This window comes from Pinus tabuliformis, chromosome 3_2 (assembly GCF_031772625.1).
Source record: "Pinus tabuliformis cultivar Carrire ecotype Pingquan chromosome 3_2, CPIR1, whole genome shotgun sequence".
Classification (NCBI taxonomy): Eukaryota; Viridiplantae; Streptophyta; class Pinopsida; order Pinales; family Pinaceae; genus Pinus; species Pinus tabuliformis.
The window spans coordinates 392326874-392348805 of NC_142302.1; the positions used below are offsets into that span (position 1 = coordinate 392326874).

General features: G+C 38.2%; 1 protein-coding gene across 3 annotated transcripts in view; it reads left to right on the forward strand.

Annotated features, from left to right (window-relative positions):
- The window catches only part of EMB2816 (Small nuclear ribonucleoprotein family protein), a 331892-nt gene that overhangs the window by 132049 nt on the left and 177911 nt on the right, over positions 1-21932 (forward strand). For all 3 annotated transcript variants that reach the window (XM_089416427.1, XM_089416426.1, XM_089416428.1), the window contains exon 3: positions 13752-13833. In XM_089416427.1, the coding sequence (XP_089272553.1) occupies positions 13752-13833 (82 nt within the window). The remainder of the gene's footprint in view (positions 1-13751; positions 13834-21932) is intronic.

Below are 21932 nucleotides of genomic sequence, written 5' to 3' on the forward strand. Positions count from 1 at the left end.
GGGCCAAAGCCACTTAAAAAATTTAAATCAAAGGTTTAATTATTTTTTAAAATGCCCAAAGCTTACCTTTTAAATCAAAATGAAGCCCAAAACAAAATTAAATAAAAAAGAAACAAAGTCAAAAAGACTAAGTGAAAAAAGGGAAAGTCGAGGGTGAGGAGCTAGGGTTAAGAGTTCATATTCGGGTTGGTGAAGCAGTGTAGGTCAACAAAACAACGAGGAAGAGGAGCCACAATAGGGAGATGGCAACGCAAGAGAGTTTGAGTGCAGGTTTGCAGGTCGAAGGAGGAAAGAGTGAGGGCTGCAGGCAGCAAGGAAGGGATGAGGACGAGAATGGAGAGGAGAGCACGCGAGGCAGTGGAAAGAAATAAGAGCTAGGGCCGCGGGAGAAGGAAGAGATAGAAGAGGGGAAGGCAGAACTGAGGGCCGCGGGTAGAGATCCTCACGCAGGCAGAGAAAGGCAGCAGGCAGAGCGAGAAATGGAAACGGAAGAGGGGCTCGCTCGAACAGAGAAAGAGTCGAAAGGAAGGAGAAAAGGCCATGGGTTTGAAGAGCGGAGGGGAAGAGGAAAGACGCAGCAGGAGAGGGCTGCTATTTGCAGAGAAGAGGGAAAAAACACAACAAAAAAGAGGAGAAGGAGGAAAACGCAGAGGGAGAGAAGCTGCGATTTAGGGAAAAAAATCACTTAACAAATGAAGAGCCTCAAGGCAGTAGGTAGGAGAAAAAAAATGGTAGCCCAAGGGTCGTAAAAAATTTAAAAAATTCCCAAAAAATTATATTTCAGACTGATATATTTTTGCTTTGAATTTTTCTCAAAATTTATTTATGAAATCCTCATATCTAAATTTGAAACCCTTGGACTGAAAATTTGTTTGAATAATTTGTCCCTGCAAAATGGTATTGAGGTCAGATCTTGCCCTCCAGGGTCTAGATCTGGTTCCAAATTAAATTTTTCCTTCAAATCTGCACCTGCAAAATGGAAAACAAAAATACCCAAATCTCGATATATACAAAAAATAAATAAAACCCTAAGATCCATATTAAAAAAAAATCTCAGATCTATACAAGATAGTTACAGATCTATACAAATGAGTTATAAATCTATCAAATTTGAGGAGTATGAGTCCAACTCCGCTCCCAGATCTGTGGATCTAAGGCTCTTCCTAACTAGATCTATCAATTTTGCACAAGTTATAAAAGATATTTAAATTTTTTAATGAGGTAGTAGCCTAGAAACACCTTGCAGAAAAATAGATCGATAGATAAATCCTGAAGCTTGGATCAAGTAGGCTCTTCAAAAATTATGCTTCGAGAGTCGGTTGGTCCAATCGAGGACTATCCCCAAACGCTCAATTAAAATTCTAATGATCTTCTGCAAACACTAGATCCAATTGTCAGATCAAGTAGAAAAATAAAATAACAATATATTTTTCAAGAACTAGAGATACCTGCTAATTCAATCAAATTAAAATTGTTACCCTAGATCCAATAAACTGAACAAGATACCTATGCACATATTATTCCACGAGAATTATTGATTGACAATTTTCAAACAATATTCAACAAAAAAATTTAAAACAATATTAACATAAATTCGAGAAGAGGAACACCACAATCAATCGAAACCCAAAAGACTTTTGCATTATATTCGAGAAATATTACAAGAGAGTTTCGAGAGCTTAGTACACATTTCAAAGATCAGATGGAATAGACTGACACCGACCTCTAATTTGTAGATAAATCCTCCAACGACTAATTTGCTTGATTCTCGTCAATTTAATCTCGACCGTTGAAAAAGATTTAATTATCTTTTAATCTCCTTCGTCGAAATTATTTTATTTTTTAAGAAATTTCGAATTTTTCATTTAATTCCTTTTTAATTAACTCAAAAATAATTATTTTGAGTTAATTTCCCAAAAAAATTGACTTTGACTTAACTACCAAGGCCCAAGGGCCAAACTTTTCAATATTCCCTTGGTCGGGGACCTGTAATAATTAATTTATTTAAAATCCATGAATTTTATCTTTGGAGAATTTAATTTTACCTAGGACACAAGATTAATTAAATTTCTGGCTTAGGATTTTAATTTAATTTTGCTAGAAAATTTAATTAATTGACTTATGAGGGGATTAATAATTTTTCCAACCCTCTTATATTTAGCCATGGTGTCTAATTATGAGGGACCATGCATTAAATATTTCTTACATGAAGATTTTACATTTTAATACATGAAGGGGGAAAACCCGTTCGTTATAGACCCTAAACATTTACCCATTTCTGCGACACAAAAAATATAATCTAGTACACCAAGTGACTTGTAATAAAACAATTTAGCCAATTAGCTAAAATTATTCCCAAGTCACTTTTACAAAGACTCGATCTAAAACACTAAGACTTGCTTAAGATCTTGACAACAAAATCCACCCTAGCTTTGGGGTGAGGGTTGAGGGAAAAACTCTGCCGATCATTTGTGTCTAATGACACAGATGAATCAGTAAGACAAAAACCTCATAGAGTGGAAATCATCACCAAAACAATAGGTTTACCTAGGCTGTTACATACAGACGTGTTCATACTAGGATTGTTTACATTTATACATATGTGGAATGGGTTGACATATTTACAAAATTGTCCACTGATGATGAAATTTGAAAGGCGCGAACACTCGAACACGATAGATCCCTTTTGGGAAAAAAAGGGGTGTACTACTATGGGGTTGTTGACACAGAGTGTTCAACACCTCCCATCGGTGAAAGTCCGTAAATAGAAGGGAGCCTTAGTTGAGGTGACAGTGGGCTAAGTCTCCATTTGTTTCCCTTGGTCTAGCATTTTCCCTTTAGGGATCCCCTTTAGGTCCTCTACTAGTTTGTGCGGTAACAGGTCCTTCATTAGCCTCTCCTACCTAGAAAGGTAACATTAGTACATGTTCAAAGCCCCAAATTTGGAAGAGAAACCCACTATGAAGTCCTCACTTTTGCCCTTGATTAAAAAGCTTATTTACTCACTTGCACTAATGAATCATTGCATTTGAAGGTGAGGAGATGCATTGGATCTTATACAAGATTGTGGGTGGGTTTTCATCTTGGACTTGGCCTCCCTATACGGGATGCAAGCCCTCCAGAGGATCACAATGACATTTGTAGGGTGAGCGTTGAGAGCCATGGGCCTCCATCCATGCAGAGCATTGATTGCCACACCATGGGCTTCTTCAGCACCACCACTTGCTTGCTTGTGCCCTAGTTATTTGAGATGATGATGCACTTGGACTAGGATGCCCCAACCGGCTACACATTGCACCCGACACTTGGTAGTTGATCCAAGGCCTAGGGGAGGTTGTCTTTCCTACGGAGACATGGGAGGGCATGTGTCATCTTCTAGTCCTCATTGATGGAGCATTGAATTGATTTTGAGCCACTTGGAGACCCATGAGACCCATTTGGAGCCCACAAAGCCCAAATAGGGGTTTGGAGATGTTTTGTAGCACAAGGAGGGTACGTCCCTCTTCATCATGATTTTTGAGGCCCTCTCTCACATTTTTAGCACATGAGGCCTCAACGCTGCCCCTCTAGGCCTCCATGCATGCATGACGTCAGCCTTGCATGGGCTTAGGAGGGAAATTTGATTTAATTTTGAAGCTATCATGGTTGGCTTGTAACCATGGGTGGGTTACTTAGCATATTAGGCATATGGAGGGGCTTTGTCTTTTGTATTTTGAACTCTTAACTCTTGTATAAGTGAGAACTAGTCTTACGATTTATCCTAGACATCACACCAGGGGATTTTCGATACCTCTTTAGAGATTTTCGGACCTGCAATTTGTGGATGGTATTTGGAGATTTTTGGATGAATTTTGATGTTTGGATAAATTTGCTATCTTTCTTGGAGCTTCTAATTGGCATTGTTATGGATGGATATGTTCTTCACTATCTTGTAAGTGCTCTTTATTGATGAATTTCTGATTTTGTTAATGTCTAATGCATGGAATATTGTCTCAAGGTTATTAATGTGCCCTAATTGTTGAAATATTGTCTAAAAATTGTAACTATTGGGAAATTTTGCATGTATTACTCATAGATAGTGAATGAATGAATGTTCCTAGGGGATAATTGCATTTGCATCCTTGAAACTTCATTAACAAGTGTCAACGAAGTATAAATATCTAAAGGTGTAGTGAAGCTGCTTCCATTAGGTCTCCTTAAAAGAGTGAGTTGCCAATATTGAGATTATCCTTGACTCCATAGCCTCCCAATGGTTAGGCATTGATCTTAAATCCTTGGTGATCACTCAAAACTCAAAGATTATCTCTCTTTTCACCTTTGTTTTTTGGTCCCTTAAGGATAAGGAGGCTCCTCTAGGGCTTGGTGCAAAATCTTTTGGAGGAGGACGTTTTGAATTTTGCTTGGATAGACTTCTTCCTTAGTGTCTCCTCTATGGATCCTCAAGTTTTGGTGGAATTCCCACTATGGAACCTCCGTAAATTTGATGCCCTAGTCATCACACCAAGAGGGAACACTAAGAAGCTAATCCTTCAACTTGGAGATTCGTTGAAGGCATTTGCTTTAGTACTTGTTGAAGTAAATCATTCGTTGCCTTTTCTCTCTCCTACCTTGACCTTGGATGTGAATATCTATCTTGTCAAATTTCAACCCTAGGTCTCATGTAGGCTCTTTTCCAAGGGGTTTTTCGTGGAAAGTCTTAATAGCTTCTCCCAAAGCTTGCACTTTCGTTGAACCTTTCCATTGAATGAGCTACCTTGCCTCACTTCAAACCCATCATAGATACACATCTATCACAAGTGAGTATTACTGGGACTCCTCCCGTCGGTGAAAATCCAAGAAGAGTAGGGGACTTAGGCTGTGGTGACAGTGGGCCTCTGTCCCAAGTGTTGTTGTGCCCTCTAGCTTTTTCCTATTTACAAGGCCTGCTAGCCTGTGCAGCAACAAGAACAATGCAACATTTGAATGTAAAGGTTAGGGATTAGTTGATTAAACCACTGTAACACCCACAACCTCTATTCAAACAAAATCTCCAGTAAGCTCTTAAACTGTTGATCACCTTGAATTTGTAAATGATTTTTGTAATGGATTACCTAAAACCAACAACTATGGGTGGTAAATGAGATTACCCAAACCGACATATCTTGTGTATTAGATTGGATGACCCCAAACCAAATACATTCCTGTGACTCCATGTGCATTCTGACATGCAAGCTAGAAAAGCTGACCAAATAAGGAAGGTACTCATTGCCTAATGCTGACATTGCTACTGTCAAGACTGGGAATCTTCAGTTGCTATCAGGCCCAACGGCAGAATACATGATTAATAAATCTTGTGATCAAAATCCACATATTCCCTAGGTTTTCAAAATTCATGTTCCCAAAATTCTTAAATCATGCCTCTCTTCTCCTGTTTTATAAATTTTCTCCACAGGGTAGAATATTCAAAAAAGGCCCAAGTGGTACTACAAAATTCTAGAGGATGTTTGATTGGAGGAGCTTCCTCAACCTAGAAAAGAATGGCTAAGCTAAAGACATAAAAGAGAAGTTATGCAACGTGTATATTTCTTCACCTTTTAATTTTAATGAAAAATATGAAGGGAAGAAAACCCTCAGGGAGGGCGAAGGCTATGTAGCTTCTATGGTGATGCAGGATGGTGCTTCTACAGTGAAGTAGAACAAGAATACTAGTTTGTTGTGCTACTAATGTGTGGAAAAGCGGCTTTCAATGGGAAAACTGGGCTCTGCATCAATGGTAGAGGAGCTGAATTTTTCATCCAACTTTGACTCTTATCCTGCTGATGAGTCAATGGCCAGACAAATGGTTGGTTAAATTGCTTGTTCTACATTGATTGTAGCTACATGTCATGCAGTTCATTTCCAGTTGCTGATTGTTGATAATACTCAAAATCAGGCTGTCATCTCTCTTCATAGAATGCTTGATCTAGATAAGTAATTTTTGTTCTGAGACAAGCAACTATGTTTAATATGACCATTATGGGAGGGTGCTATAGTCAATATTCGTATTTCATACTTAAGAGTTTATTCAGGTACTCATATTTTTGTCATTATGTCACTTTATGTAATAAACTAATGATGGGTTACTAAGAAAATTGTGACTCTTTGAGAGTCAGACTTGGCAAAACCTCAGCCAGCTTTGTGCTCAACAAAACTCAGTTCAATACTCAATAGAACTCGACAATTAGAAAGAAAACTCAAAATACAGCAAAATTTATGCAAAAAAAGTAATAATGACATATTTCCAATCCATAAAATCTATGAAACAATAATTTATCCATCAATTCATCTCATTGAATATGATAATATTAAATTGATGTGTTTCTCGAGTTTTCACTGAGTTTCCTAGGTATCTAGAAAGTTTTTCTCAAGCTTTCTGAGTTTTATCCATGTTTCATGAGTTTGGGATCGTGGTGAGTTTTCAAGGTGGTTTTTGGTTACTAAGAAAATTGTGACTCTTTGAGAGTCAGACTTGGCAAAACCTCAGCCAGCTTTGTGCTCAACAAAACTGAGGTCAATACTCAATAGAACTCGACAATTAGAAAGAAAACTCAAAATACAGCAAAATTTATGCAAAAAAAGTAATAATGACATATTTCCAATCCATAAAATCTATGAAACAACAATTTATCCATCAATTCATCTCATTGAATATGATAATATTAAATTGATGTGTTTCTCGAGTTTTCACTGAGTTTCCCAGGTATCTAGAAAGTTTTTCTCAAGCTTTCTGAGTTTTATCCATGTTTCATGAGTTTGGGATCGTGGTGAGTTTTCAAGGTGGTTTTTGGGGAGTACTTGTTTTGGGAACTATTAGGCCAAACTTGTCAAGATTCACGAGTCTTGGGTAAGTCTCATGATGGTGGGTAATATGAGTTGTGTTAGCTGAAGTTTTGTCATTCAACACTAATTAAGAAGTTATGAATTGGGGAGTTATTTAATATACTTAGTGCATGTCTTCCACTTCATAAGTATGACAACGTAATAAGATGTTTGACACATCTGTGCTATATTAGCCAAGTATCTTTTCTCTCTTTCTCTGCAATATGATATGCCTTGTATTTGCATGAAACTCCAACAGATAGGCCGCCAAGGAATGGGAAAGTATCTCAGTGTAACCATCTGTAATCTCAAATATGATACTACAATCTGCAAGAATGCTGAAACTAGATGCTTTATTCAGCTCTAGTGATGTAGCTCTTCAAGCCATTCTATGTGATGCAGTCATATGGGTTGACCCAGCACTAATATTTAAAGTCAATATAGTGTAGCATGATGCTTGCAAAAATAGTGTAGCCCTCCCTTGTTTCAGTTTCTTTGCATTTAGTTTAATGCCCACAGCGCCAAAGGTTACGCTGATATATAAAACTTAAATGCAAATTTCAAAGAACATTACAGGACTATTCTACTTCATTTGTCTTTTCAGCTGACAAGAAAAATAAACACAGGCATACACAGAATTTTTACACACTTATTTTTGGTCAAACTTGACCCTGGAAAAACCCACAAGGGGAAAACTAGTGATAAGGAGAATTTTATTTTTGCTCGCTCTTAGGAAATTTACACAGCAATAAATGACAACATTTATGTACTTATCTTTCCCAGATATTCGAGCCACTGTCCAGCCACTGACAGTCTTGAATTATGTGCCTCTGCCAGACTCTATCAGTTCAGAAATTTGTGCCACAGCCAACTGCTATCTGCCTCAAATCTCGTGCTACAGGTCAGCTACTGTCCCTTGAAATTCAGGCAAGTCAACCCAGAAATTTCTCCCAAATTTTGGTCAACTGAACTGGCTGGTCTTCCTCAAATTCTGTGATGAATATTTGCCTGAAATCTTAGCCTCAGACCCAACTTTCTTGTCTCAAATTGTGGGTCTGTCAAACTTCATTTATGGCAGTCAAAACCCCCTTGAAAATCGCACAGATTTCCTTCTCCAGCTATTCGAAACTCGTGCTGACGATGAGAGAATCCTCTTGGGTTTTGTGCCTGCAATCTCTGCTTGGGATTCAAACTGTTACTCTTGCTGTAGGTCAACTTCCTTGGCAAAAATCTCTGCTCGCACAGCACTGTCTCCTTTTGCTCTCCTTCTCTCCAATAAACGCACATGTAGAATAGAATGAGCTCTCAGCATTTTTCTCCCTTTTAGCTTCATTAAGATAGGAGAACCCTAACCCTTTCTCTAGATCAATGGTGGAGATTATTCCCTCACTTGACCCTCTTTTTATGTGGTCCCCCTCATTAATGACTCCCTAGTCACTTTATAACTAAGTTGCAGGAAACGTTGGAGAAGGGTCCGTTTCCAGGCCGTACAGTGGAGTTTCCTCTTCTAACTTGACTTTTTCTTGTATTTTTTTTTAAATTTTTTCGCTTCTAATTTTCTATTGGGCGACTAAAATATCTTCTGGATGCTTCTAGATCATAGTTTTAAAAACCGTTTTTAAAAACCGGTTACCGGTCTAACAGGCCGGTTAGCAAGGCCGCCAGTCTAGACCGGCCAAAAAACCCAGTTTGAATGGCCATTTCTCCATTTTTTTGCCCTAACCGGTGAAAACCGGTCGGTTTAGGACGACGCCGGCCGGTTTTAGGCACGCCCACCGTAAAGTGAAAAAAGCAGAATTCTGACTGTGGTTTAGGGGCTTTGGGGGGGAACTAAGGGTGCTTTCCCTCCAAAAACACCCTGTCCAAGCCTTTAAGAGGCCCCTCTCACTCTTATTTGTCTCACACAACTGATTTGGAGTGTTTGTGAGTTTGTTTGTGAGCTTGGAGAGTGTTGAGTTTTTGCTGAAGTAGTCATCTTGGAGTTGGAGTTGAAGCTATTTTGGAGATAGTGTGTAGTTGTCAGTGGAGTTGCCATCTTCAAGAGGAGGCTAAGGAAGCTAGTTTGCATTTCCAGGTAAGGATTTGCACTTGAAAATTCCTCATTTGACTGCTGCCCATGAATTAATTTTTTTTTTATGTGTTATAAACTTCTCACTTCTATGATCTATCATCTATGCTATGAACTCTATAGCTCTATGCTATCAAATTTTGTAGCTTGCATGTGCAGTTGTTTTTGTACATTTATCTTTGGTTTTCAATGTTGCTTGGCTGCAATTTTTTTTTTAAATGGCAGATTTCTTTGCAAATTGTTATTATTTCAAGCAAACATGGCTCCAAAAGGAAAGGATAGTGCATGGGCTCATTGTGATGTAATTGATGGAAAAATGATATGCAAATTATGCCATAAATCTATTGGAGGTGGGGGTATTCTTAGGTTGAAACAAGACTTGGCTGGGATAAGAGGCCAAGTAAAGCCATGTGATGCACCAAATGCACTGCTAGGTCCTATTAGGGCAGAATACATTTCCAAGCTTGAAAATTTTTATGAGGATAAGGCTAGGGAGAAGGCCATCCAAGATGACATTGCAAGGAAGAGGGAATTATTAGAAGCCATGAAAGAGAGTGGGTATGATGATTATGAGATTCAAGACTCCTCTTCTATCCCTTCCACCAATGACCCCTTTAACTATGTTCATCCTTCTTTTGGCCAACCATCAAAAGGAACAAAGAGAACAAACATCCAAAGTTATTTCTCATCTTCTACCAACATTGCCTCTTCTAATCCCACTTCCTCCCAGCCAAGTTCTCAACCCACTTTGGATCAACATTGGAAAAGACAATGCAAAGAAACTTCTCATCAATACATTGCTAGATGGTGGTATGATTCAGAATCTCAGATATCCCATTTAATGTTGCTCGCTCACCTTATTACCAAGCTATGTGGGACTCTGTTATCGCTGCAGGAAAGGTCTTCAAAGGCCCTAGTATGCATGACTTGAGGGGAGCTCTTTTGCAAAAAGAGATATCTTCCATTGATGAGTATTTGGTTGAGTTTAAAGATTCATTGCTCAAAACAGGTTGTTCCATCATGTCAGATGGATGGATCGATGGAAAGAACTGCACTATCATTAATTTCCTTGTTTCTTGCCCTCAAGGAACCATGTTTTTGAAATCAGTTGATGCATATGATAAGGTAAATGATGCAACCCTTCTATTTGAGCTTTTGGATAGCATTATTTAGGAAGTTGGGGAGCAGCATGTTGTGCAGGTCATCACTAATAATGCCTCAAACTATGTTCTTGCTGGAAAGATGCTTGAGACCAAATATAAGACTATATTTTGGACTCCATGTGCTGCACATTGCATAGACCTCATGCTTGAGGATATAGGCAAAGTGGAGTGGGTAAAAAACACTATAGAGCATGCCAAGTGCATTACAAAATACATTTACACCCACTCATCGGTATTGAGCCTAATGAGGAAACACACTGGGGGCAAAGAGCTTGTTAGGCCTGCAATTATGAGATTTGCAACTCACTTCCTCACGTTGCAATGTCTCAATGGTCAACATAAAAACTTGCAGAAAATGTTTTCCTCTGAAGAATGGTCTGAATCTCGGTGGGCTCGTAGACCAGATGGAAAAGACACCAAAAAGAAAGTGTTAGACACTTATTTTTGGAAAAGGTCTCTAGAGCTTGTGAAAATTACCGAGCCCCTTGTTAAGGTGCTAAGGTTGGTGGATGGGGAAAGATTGGCCATGGGCTACATTTATGAGGCTATGGATCAGGCAAAGGAGCAGATACGAGCAACTTACAAGGACAGGTTAGCTAAATATGGCCGTATATGGGAGATCATTGATAACAGATGGAACAATCAACTCCATCGTCCTATACATGCAGCTGGGTATTTTTTGAACCCAAAGTATCACTATAAAAATCGGCTAGGAGATCTGCATGATGGGGAGGTCAGAGCTGGATTGATTGATTGCTTGGAGCGCATGGTCCCTAGCCATGCAGACCAGTTGGAAATACATAGACATCTTACTGTTTTCAATATGGCAGGTGGTACTTTTGGAAAAAACTTGGCAAAGATGGCAAGAGATGTGGACCAACCAGGTAAGCAATTCCAATTTCCAATTTGTTTTTCTTTTCAAGTTAAAATTGTTTACGTTCTTTACAATCCAAATGATAAACTAAGTTACTAATTATTGTCTTTTTCTTTGCAGCACATTGGTGGGAGTCATTTGGTGGCCAGTGTCCTCAATTACAAAGGTTTGCAATTAGAGTCTTCAGTCAAACTTGTAGTGCTTCAGGTTGTGAGCGCAATTGGTCTGTTTTTGAGCGCATACACACGAAGAAGAGAAACCGTTTGGAACAAAAACGGTTAAATGATCTTGTTTTCGTGCAATACAACCTTCGACTGAGGAGGAACCAAATGATGAGCAAAACACCTGATCTAGATCCCATTGTGTTGGACGATATTGATCCAACATCAGAATGGGTGGAGGAGACTGAAGATCCTGTGTTTGAGGCTGATTTTGATATCGACATGGCTTTAGCGGGGGATGAAGCAGATTATGTGGCGGCATCAGAACCAGGATCAGTAGCGGCATCAAGGAAAGGCAAAGAACCAATGGAAGGCACTAGTCGTGCAGGTCGACAAACTCGTGCTTCCATTAGGTCCACTTCTATTGTCATTGGTGGCATTGATACTGAGGTTGCAGATCAGGCTGAGGCATCCTCAGACTCTGAACCAGATGATGTCTATGTAGCTCCTGATGATGATCCTCTGTTTAGTAGTGGTGATGAACTTGATGATTGATCATGTGTACACTGTAGACTTGTAGTAGACTGTAGGCCAATGGCCTCATAGCTTGCAGCATTGTTTTTGGACTTTATAGGCCATTTAGAGCCTCATTTCTTATGTATTTTGCTATTTTGTCGATGATATGTATTGCACTCGGTGCCATTTTGATATATTCACCTTTATATGGTATATAAATGAGCAAAATTTGCATATTTTGTCTCTATTGGCTTGGAATCATGGTTTTACATCTTAAAAATAGTTTTGTTTCATTAAAAATTAATTATTTAATGTATTTTTTAAAACCGGTTCGTTTAGACCAAACCAGTCCCGGTTAGACCGGTTCCGGTCGGTAAATCGGTTCATTAGGTGGACCGGTCGGGTCACCGGTTCCGGTTTTAAAAACATTGTTCTAGATGCCTCTCAAGTTATAAAAAACAGGATTTTTTGAGTGGGGCAGCCTAATGTTCAAGCCTATGGCCCTAGTGTTGATATGCAGTTCATGGTAATGTTAAATTCTTAAAGTAAAAATGACATCCTCCTTTATTTTTCATTTTCATAGTGAAAATGAAAAATAAAGGAGAATGTCATTTTTACTTAAATTTTTAACATTACCATGAAATGACTCAGGATGTTTGAGAGTGGTTTCGCTTTCATTGGATTTCATATGGAGAAAATAGAATTTTAGATCTCACTCAAAATCCAACAGACTTATTTGTTTTTCAGGATTTCAGGATTGGGGGGATTCCAATGTTTCCATTGGATTTTGTCATGTACTAAGGTATGGAACTTGTATTTAATCAAGCGAACCAAGCCCTCTTGCAGGGGAGACTCCCAATAATCAAGAGCACGTAGGGTACTAGGGTATGGAATTTGCATTTAATCAAGAGCACTAAGGTCGTTCGACTATGTAGGAGGAGACTCCCAATCAAGCACGAGACAAGAAATTAGAAATTTCTTGTGGCTGATTTTGGATATTGCTACTTTCATTATGTGATCATTCATGAGTAAATGTGATGTAAATTTAGAGACTTATAGTTTATGCATTGACAATTGACAATTTAATCATAATGTAATAAATTAGAATGTATCATATATGCTTTATAATTGCACATATTTCTTAAATGTCCTAATATATATATATATATATATATATATATATATTGTGTTTCCCCATTTCCAAAATTTTGGGGGGGGGGGGTCACGTTTTGTACCCGTGCCCGTTTCAGAAACTCGTACTCATTTCCCCGTTTCGTGCAACTTAGCTTTATAACTTTATATTTGTACCTTGTACTTTTTCTCCACATAAAGTCAACTTAAAAATATAAAGTGACTTTAATATTAAAAAGTACATAGTACTTCATAAAGTGACTTTATAACATGACTTTAATATAACACATAAAGTCACTTGCTAAAAAGGTGTTATAAAGTGTTTTCCTAGGCAAAAAGGCAAATGCACTAGGAAACACCTCCTTGGTACCTTTTTCTTCGACAAAAAACTCCAACACAAAGGTAAACACAAAGGCTTATTCTGTTTGATGCTCTAACAGTTCCAATTGCTAGAAAAGTGCCATTTGAAATCCATTCAGATTTGAGTCTAATGCAATTTGCAAGTTGATAGATTATGCCATGAGCACTTGTAAAAATAATGACGTAACTCCAATGGAAAGGATTATTATGTTTGATGTTCTAACAGTTCAATTTTTTAATATTGTACTCATAAATTGCCTCAGCTTTTGCGCTCTTTGGGTTGGGTTTGTTCCAGTATTCCTGTGCAAGCAGAGAATGTTTGAGAGGTTTAAGCCAAGGAATTAGCTTGTCTTGCTAGTCCTATAATTGAGAAATAATATAATTTTATGATGAAAACAGTTCATTACAAGGCTTCCCTGATGAACATGCCTTATAATTAAGCATTGCAAAATAGTCCTGCTCTACCAGCCTTTGTTGATGCTTTCAGTTTTGTAGAATTAAAACTCTGTTGACATTATTGCTGTCTTAGAGTTTTGCAACACTTACTAAACTTTAGTGTGAATTACTCAAGTTTGGTTTGTCTCCTAATTTTTTGATCTATTAGCTTAGTGGAGTTAAATATATTTGTTTCCCACTTTCAGTCAGGTCGAAAAGAAACCGTGTTGGACTTAGCAAAGTTTATTGATAAAGGAGTTCAAGTAAAGCTCACTGGTGGTAGGCAAGGTATGCGTTATTTCGTATCTTTCTCAAGCTATATCTTCTGCTTCTGTTAATGATTGGAAAAGAATATGGAAATCATAGTTTGAAAGCTGTAATAGTGTGGTAGCTGTTTTACGATTATACATAAGTAGATCAAAATTGCATTTGGTTAAGGTAGTTGAGGTACAAAGGCTCTCCTTTGTAGATTTGATTCCTTTTATCATAACTATCATTGGAATGCTCTAGGCATTATGTATATGTTCTGTTGTTACACTAGTTACACTGAAATAAGCAAGGTGCACTCTACAGCTTGAGGTGGGAGAGATCTCCATATGGGTGAGCGTGTCACATGTGTAATGCTAATAAACTAAAATAGAAATGCCTATGTCTGAGGTCAACAAATGGAAAGAGCCAGCTTTTATTTTTTTTAAATTAATTACCCTAACTTAGAACAGATAAATTAGCATACATTCATACTAAGCATGGATCTTTTAAGTGACAAGAAGTTTGTACCTTGTCTTTTTTTGGATCCATTTCAATGCTTATTAGATCATTTGTTCAAATGGATCTATGCTAGTAGTAAATTGGTTGAGTTTATGGAATATGATTATACACTGTACTATTGCGCTAAATCCTAATTAAGGTCTCTGTTGGATGCATTATTTTGAGTAAAATGGCAGTCCAATTTTGTACCTCCATTGAATTAATATACCTAAACATATGTTACCATTATGTGATAAATTTTGTACTGTCATGGTAATTCATAATCATTGTTTATGTAATAAGTCATCCCACTTTATTGAAGGACTTTACTTATCACTTGTCTTGTGCATTTATACATGCTATTGTCATTCAATGTAATAATCCATTATTTTTTCTTTTAATATGATATATACTTTACATACATTTGTGTGCCACTTCTGTCTGTGCTTTTTATGTTCAATTATGTCGAAATTTTGAGAATCTGTGCTCAAGAGAAATTCAGAAATTTCACATCAATACTTGAGGTTCCCTGGATCTGTTTTTGATGAGCTAATAGCCTTATGACCAACCAAAATCACTAGGAAGCCCAAGGAAACAAATACTGAAACAATGCACTTCAAGGGGAGAAGACTTACAGCCCTAAAGGCTCAATTCCCTTCACAAATCAGACCTGAAAACTACTTTGTAACAGAAGATTTTTTACAGCCCTAAATCTGCTCCTTGAATTCCTTCTTAGCTTGTTAACTCACTTAACAAATCCGCCAACTGTTCATGGCAAATCACGATACCAAATAGTCCTAGAAAGTACCCATTAACATAAGAAGCGTAAGCCTGATTTTCACTTCTGCAATGCACAGTATTTGGACAGCAAAGATGCACTTCATATTACAACATAAGGAAGATACAAGTACATACTATTATCTCATCACAAGTTGTACAACGTGTCCTATCTGCTCATAGAAGCCAGAACACTCCAATTGCATCCAAACACTAGGGCATCCACCATTGACAACAAACCCCAACTGTTGAAGTTTCTAAGTCTAACAGTTAGAAACCCTCCATGTACTTTCTGATTTATTCCTTCCTAGTTGTTCTGATTATTTAACAAGTTATTTACCATGTAAATACTGAAAATAAACACAAGTACATGCTCAACACATTACAGATCATCAACTGAAGGAAACAGAAACAAGCACACAAATGACACCGTTATTTTTGGACTAATGTCCCCGGAAAAACCCAATGCGGGAAAACCGGTGCAGCTATCTGAGGGTTTGATTTATTAAGTAGTTTCAAAATACAATCTGGGTGCCAAATCCAGCTCACCCAATAGAGAAAAATCTCGGCAGTAGTACCTCTCCTTCGGAGACAGATGCTTCGGCTGAAACCCCGGATAAACACTGCGGCAACTCCTCAGCTCCAATCTTAGTTTGATGATCCATCTTAGAATGAATTAAAAAATTAAAAATGAATAAAAATAATAAAATAATAAAAAAATAATAAAAAATTAAAAAATGAAGCAAAAACCCTAACTAATAAAATAATAATATTTTAAGTTAATAAATCGACGGATGAGATCAAGAGATGTCTTGATCTCATCAACGGTCGAGATCAGTTCTACATGGATCACCCAAAACTAGCCGTTGGGATCATTTCCTTTATATAGGGTCTTAGGGGGTCATTTCAGATCATCTGATCTGTGAGTCTGCACTGAAAAGCTCTCTTGTAAATCTGATTTTCTGGTTAATAAAAAGACTTTGGGGTTCAAACTGGCTGGTGTTACTCTCCGGAATTGCTGTGAGATCTTTAATTTTATGCATATTTCAGTTTTTTTCAGCCATTAATCATAGCTTGTTTTAGAGTAGTGTGAGCACAGGTACCTTGTTCACCTGCTAGGGTTTGAGGGCTGCTAGGGTTTCTGAAATAATGGCAGGTATCTCCATTATTTCCTGAGATCTAGCAGTTCTCTCTCTCTCTCTGCTGATGGTTGCTTGAGATGTGCAGGAGAACGTTTTTCGAAGGAAATTTTGTGGGCGTTCGGGGAAGTTCTCGGCTGAACCAGCCAACTCCCGCAAGCACTTTCTGTGCAGAGCCCAGCTGATTGTTCCCTGGGTTAATCATTTAAAGTGTCTTTTCTGTTTTACATTGAGAGATTTTCTTTCTGTTCACAGTGAAGTTCAAAATTTCTGATATTCTGAAAATATTTCTGTTCTTATTTTGTTGAATCTGGCTGAAAGGGGCCACAATCTGTAAATTATTAAGCTGTTTTAGGGTTTTGATTTTGTTCGCTGCAAATTTTTGTGATTTTAGGTTAGTTTTCGAAGGGTTTTACTTTAAAATTTTGTGTATATCTGCCAGGTTTTGTTTTCCCTCTTGCAGGATACAGACCTGAGATGAGATCTGGAAGAAAAACTAAGTTTTGCAGGGTATACGGAAAGTCATTTTGTCTGCTTGCGTGGAAAAAGAAAAAACTGTGCCATCCACCCAAAAGTTTTGTTGATCTAAAAAGCTATACTTGACAGCCTGCAAATATCTCATGCAAATTGTGGTCAAAGTCATCCGCTGCCCCACACCATACTCCTCAGAGGCAAGCTTTTAAACTTCTCACCTCTCTGATCAAGTGCCTCCACCTGCAAATCGTTTGGGTAAACGATCATCCTGGAGCCTGGTCACGTCATTTACGTTCATTTCTTTTGAAACCCTCCACGCATCTTTACGATTCCAAGGGCCCCGTCACTGGACCTCAAAGCAGTCGTCGTTTGTTACACTTCATGGTTCCCTATTTGCTAGCATCGAAACAGAAATCACGCACAGGGTTTCAAAAAATTTCCTCACGGACCAGACGCTTCATACATTCGATGGATTGATTTACTGTGAAATGAGCAGGCATCAGAACGCAAGCTTGATACATTTCGATTCACATTTTCTCCGAATTTCAAGTCTGGTTCAAATCGTTTGATTTCGCAGTTCATCAATTTAGTATTAACGTCCAGAGAAAAACGTGTTTTGGCCCACCTCTGCCATTCTCCTGCGGATTTAACATCGATCGCCAGGCAGCCTCCAAATCGAAGTCATTCGCTGCAGAAATTCCTCAGGTAAGTATAAACTTGCTGGGTTATTGCCGTCGACAGTGTATTTGCCGCCGCAGCCGCTAGCAAATCGTTCAGAAAACGCTGGTATATCCTTCTCCTTTTCCACGTAAGGTCCTCAGGTGAATTTATTTTTGTTTATACGTTTGCGTAGCAGGTGAATCGAGCGTTTTATGGTTATATGGACGTATTGCGGCTAGGTTTCTTCCAGATGCTCGATTTCCCAATTTTTAACTATAGCTTCATGCGTTTTTTTACTTTTTGGTTCTTCTATTGTTTCATAAATTCGTAGATTTTATAATTTTTAAATTAGATTTTAGTTTAGTTTTGTTACGCGTTATTTCTTTTTATCTTTGGTCATTATTTTTAGGTTTAACATAGTTTCATTGTATAGTTTCAATTTATTTTCTTTAAAAAAAAAAAAAAAATAAAAAAAAATAAAAAAAAACAAAAATGTTTATGTTTCAGATTTAGATTTTAATTAGATTTTTCAATTTGATCTTAATCTTAGTTTAGTTTTAACTTAGATTTTTGTATAGTATATAGATTTTAGATTTAGCTTTAATTAGATTTAAATTTTTGTTTTATTTTTTGATTTTTTGAATAAAAAAAAAATAAAAAATGAAAAAGATATATTTTAGGTTTATTTTTAATGATTAGAATTTAGTTTTAGAATTTTAACTTTTTTTTAGATTTTTTTTATAAAAATTGAAAAAAGATTTAAAAAAAAAAATAAAAATAAAATAAAAATTTTGAAAAATAAAATTTTGTGGGAAATTATTTCGTGCCAGATTCAGTTGCTTTCACGTCATATCTTTATTGCTGAGATCTAAAGTTTTTTTTAAGCCGAGATGCGAAATTGATATCTGGTTAATGGTTTATGATTCTCGTGGTTTTAAAGCATTCATCCTTTTTTTTTTTTTAAATTTTCAGTTGCCGGATATCGTTTTGGTCACGTGATTTCGCTGATGACAAATGATTACTGTTCGCGGTTTATGTTTCTATATCATTTAACAAGTAATCATTGTAATAACATTCTCTTAAGGCACTGGTCTGTTCGATTAATCAAATCATCTTAGTGTTTATCTGAATCGTGTCTCGTGTCTCCCAACCAACTGGTCGACAGTTGGTCTCCATCATCTCACAGGGTCTACCCCCCTTAGCCGCGGGAGACAGGCTTAAACGGAGGGATCGGGGATCAGAGTGACAGCCCCCGGTCTGAGCGTTGTCGTGCCAATCTGCGCGACAACATGCCCCATTAAAAACCCCAGTGTCAGCCTCTAGGGACCGCGTCAGCCTCTTCTGCCCTCTGCGTCAGCTTTCCCGACAGTTTTGGTAGTTCCGGCTTCTGCCCTTTGCATCAGCGTTCCCAGCAGTTCTGGCTGTTCCTGGCAGTTCCGACTTCTGCCCTCTGTGTTAGCTTTCAAGGTAGTTCCCGCTGTTCCCAGCAGTTTCGGCTTCTGCCCTCTACGTTAGCGTTCCCACAGTTCTTGGCAGTTCTGGCTGTTCCTGGCAGTTCCGGCTTCTGCCCTCTGCGTCAGCTTTCCCGGTAGCTGCGCTGATCCTCCCGGCACTATCTCTGCCTCTCTGCTTCTGTATTCACTGCCCCTCAACTGCAACTCCAGATCACTCTCTCAAGTTTCTCAGCAAACCCAGCCCCAGAAAGTCGAAATCTTGATGTCTTGGTGTGTTCTCCAAGTCACCCTCAAGCCTCCTCTTATACTTTTTTAGTTGACAGATCAATGATTGAGATTAAGTCCCTAATCAACGGCTAAGATTAGATGTGGCTTGATCCATGACTTTTGGACCATTTTAACACAATTTTATATTAATTCACATTAATATTTTACTTTCCCTAAGTTGAGACTTAGGGATTCCATTAAAAATATTAATTATTTTAATATCTCCCAAACTGTTTAGAATTTGCCCAAACCTTTTCTGGGTATTGGAGTTCTCATGTGCCTTAGCCTCTCCACCAAATTTCGTGGCTAGAGCACATTTGATGCTACCCCAAATCAACACTAACCAACATTCACAACCTAGCAACGAATCACACCAAGCTACTCCTAACCACTCCAAATACTCAACATCAAGCTAGAATCAACACTAACAAGTCCACCTTGTATTTCTCATGTGCATCACCCAAGTCTTCTAGGAGCTCCTCTAAGTTTGCATTACACAAGCTCTTGGTTTTTATCACTCCTCTAGTGCTTATGTCTTACTCTAGACAAATGCTCAAGTCAACCCCTAACATTAGTCTTCCATGCTTCTTGTCCATTCTAGAGTTTGCATCCCATAATCCCTAGGTCTTCTTCTCTTGCATCACACAACCACCAAGGCCTCTATACAATGTTATAATGGAACATTAGGAGTACATCAGTGTAAGCTTGATGTCTTATTCAAGCTCAGCATCACACCAAGCTCCGAGACTCCTTTACTGCTACATGTTCTCGCTTTAGGGTTACATCACACAAGGCCTAGGTATTCTTAATTTGCATCACACAAACCCTAGGTATTCTTACTCTGCATCACACAACTAATAAGTACTAAGCTCATCCTTGGCACTAGCATTCATCTTCATGTCTTCTCTATGGTTTTACATCACAAAGCTTTGGTCTTGCTCTCTACAAGACCTCCAAGAGTTATGATGATAGAATAATGAGAACACTCATAGTGAGTAATGACAAAGGCTCTCTTCCCCCTTTATAAAAGTAGGTGAGGGATCCAACATAAAACATGGAATAGGTCCACTCAAGTAACCCTACTGTGAAAATTTCTAAATAGAAATCCAATTGCAGTGATTAATAATATTTCTTCTACTTATTATCTGAGAAATAAGTTATTCACAGTGTTCTTACAACAAATATCAAAATATATTCTATTGCAGCCTTCACAATTAAAATATTGCAGAAAGTAAATGCAAAGAAAAACACTGGCACAAATACAATCACAATGATAGTTATTTTTGGACAATTGTCCTCGGAAAAACCCAATGTGGGAAAACCGGTGCAACAGATGAGGGTTTCTTTATTATTCTTCAGCAAAATCTCATGTACAAGTTACAACCAGCAAAACAGAAGTGAGAAAATTTACAGATGCTTCCTGACAAATCTCTGATCCAGGAGAAGTACTCCTCTTCCCTCTGAGTCCTTCTGCGTCCCTCTGCGTCAATTTTTCCCACGCTGGCCCAGCGTCAAACTGCCCATGCAGTCCCAGCCTCTGCGCTGCCTCTTTCTGCGTCAACCTATGTCTGTGCTTTCTCTCCCTGCTCCGTGTCTTCTTGCCTTGTACTCTCGAAAGATGCTAATGCCCTCTCTTCCTTTCTCACCTGCAACTCTCCCTCTGATTCAATTTTCTCTTGTCGAACTTCGACTAGTGAGAAAATCTATCTTACTTGGGTAACTGAGTATCTGCCTTTGGTGTGTTCTCCAAGTGCCCATCAAACCTTCTCTTATAATCCTTTCGTTGATCAATCAACGACCCAGATTAGATCTTAATCAATGGCTAGGATCATATTGACTTGATCTTCGCCTTCTTTTAGAAGATTCACCCACAGTTTAGATTAATACCCATTAATTATTTTAATTTCCTAAGTTTAGACTTAGGGTCCCATTAAAAATAATTAATTATTTTAATAAAATTATCTCCGAGTGGAATTTCCCAAAACAGTTTCTGGGTATTGGAGAATGCATGTGTCCAAGCCTCCCTGCAAAATTTGAGACTTAGAGCACATCCAATGCTACCAAAAATCAACACTCCCTCTTAGCGAGGAATGTGCTCTAGCAATGCACCCTGTTGTAGCATCACTCTAATTTGTAACATCTCCCTCTGCGTCGCTGATGTCTGACATGCTGTCCATTGTGCAAATGCTGCATCTGTACTGTTGTTGACCTTGCTACTCTCAACACTGCATCCATACTGCAACTCCCTCTGACACTGTAATTGAGAAATCACCTGTTTCTGCTACTGAAACAGATTCTCTACCATACCCATATGCTCTCTGAACTGAATGAACTTAGCTCTTCCTAGAGCCTTTGTGAGTATGTCTACTACCTTATCTCTTTTGGGGACTTATTGTAGCTGTACTACCCCACGCTGAACACAGTCTCTGATAAAGTGACATCTTATATCAATGTGTTTCGACCGATCATGAAATACTAGATTCTCGAAGAGTTTGATACAACTCTGATTATCACAGTAAACCCTGGTTGCTGCCATACTTTTTTTGAACAAGCTCACAAGTAGTTTTTTAAGCCATATAGATTCACACGTAGCTGTGCTGGTTGCCATATATTCTGCTTCTGTTGAGCTCAGAGCTATCGACTTCTGCTTCCTGCTGGACCAAGATATCACCCTTGATCCAATACTGAAGCAGTGCCCTGAGGTACTTTTTCGATCTACTGAACTACCTGCCCAATCTGCATCTGTGAACCCATTCAATTTGACATCCTCCCCTCGGGAGTATTTCAACCCATATCCGATTGTTCCACGCACATACCTGAGAATGTGTCTAGCTGCCACCCAATGCACCCTTTTTGGTTCCACCATGAA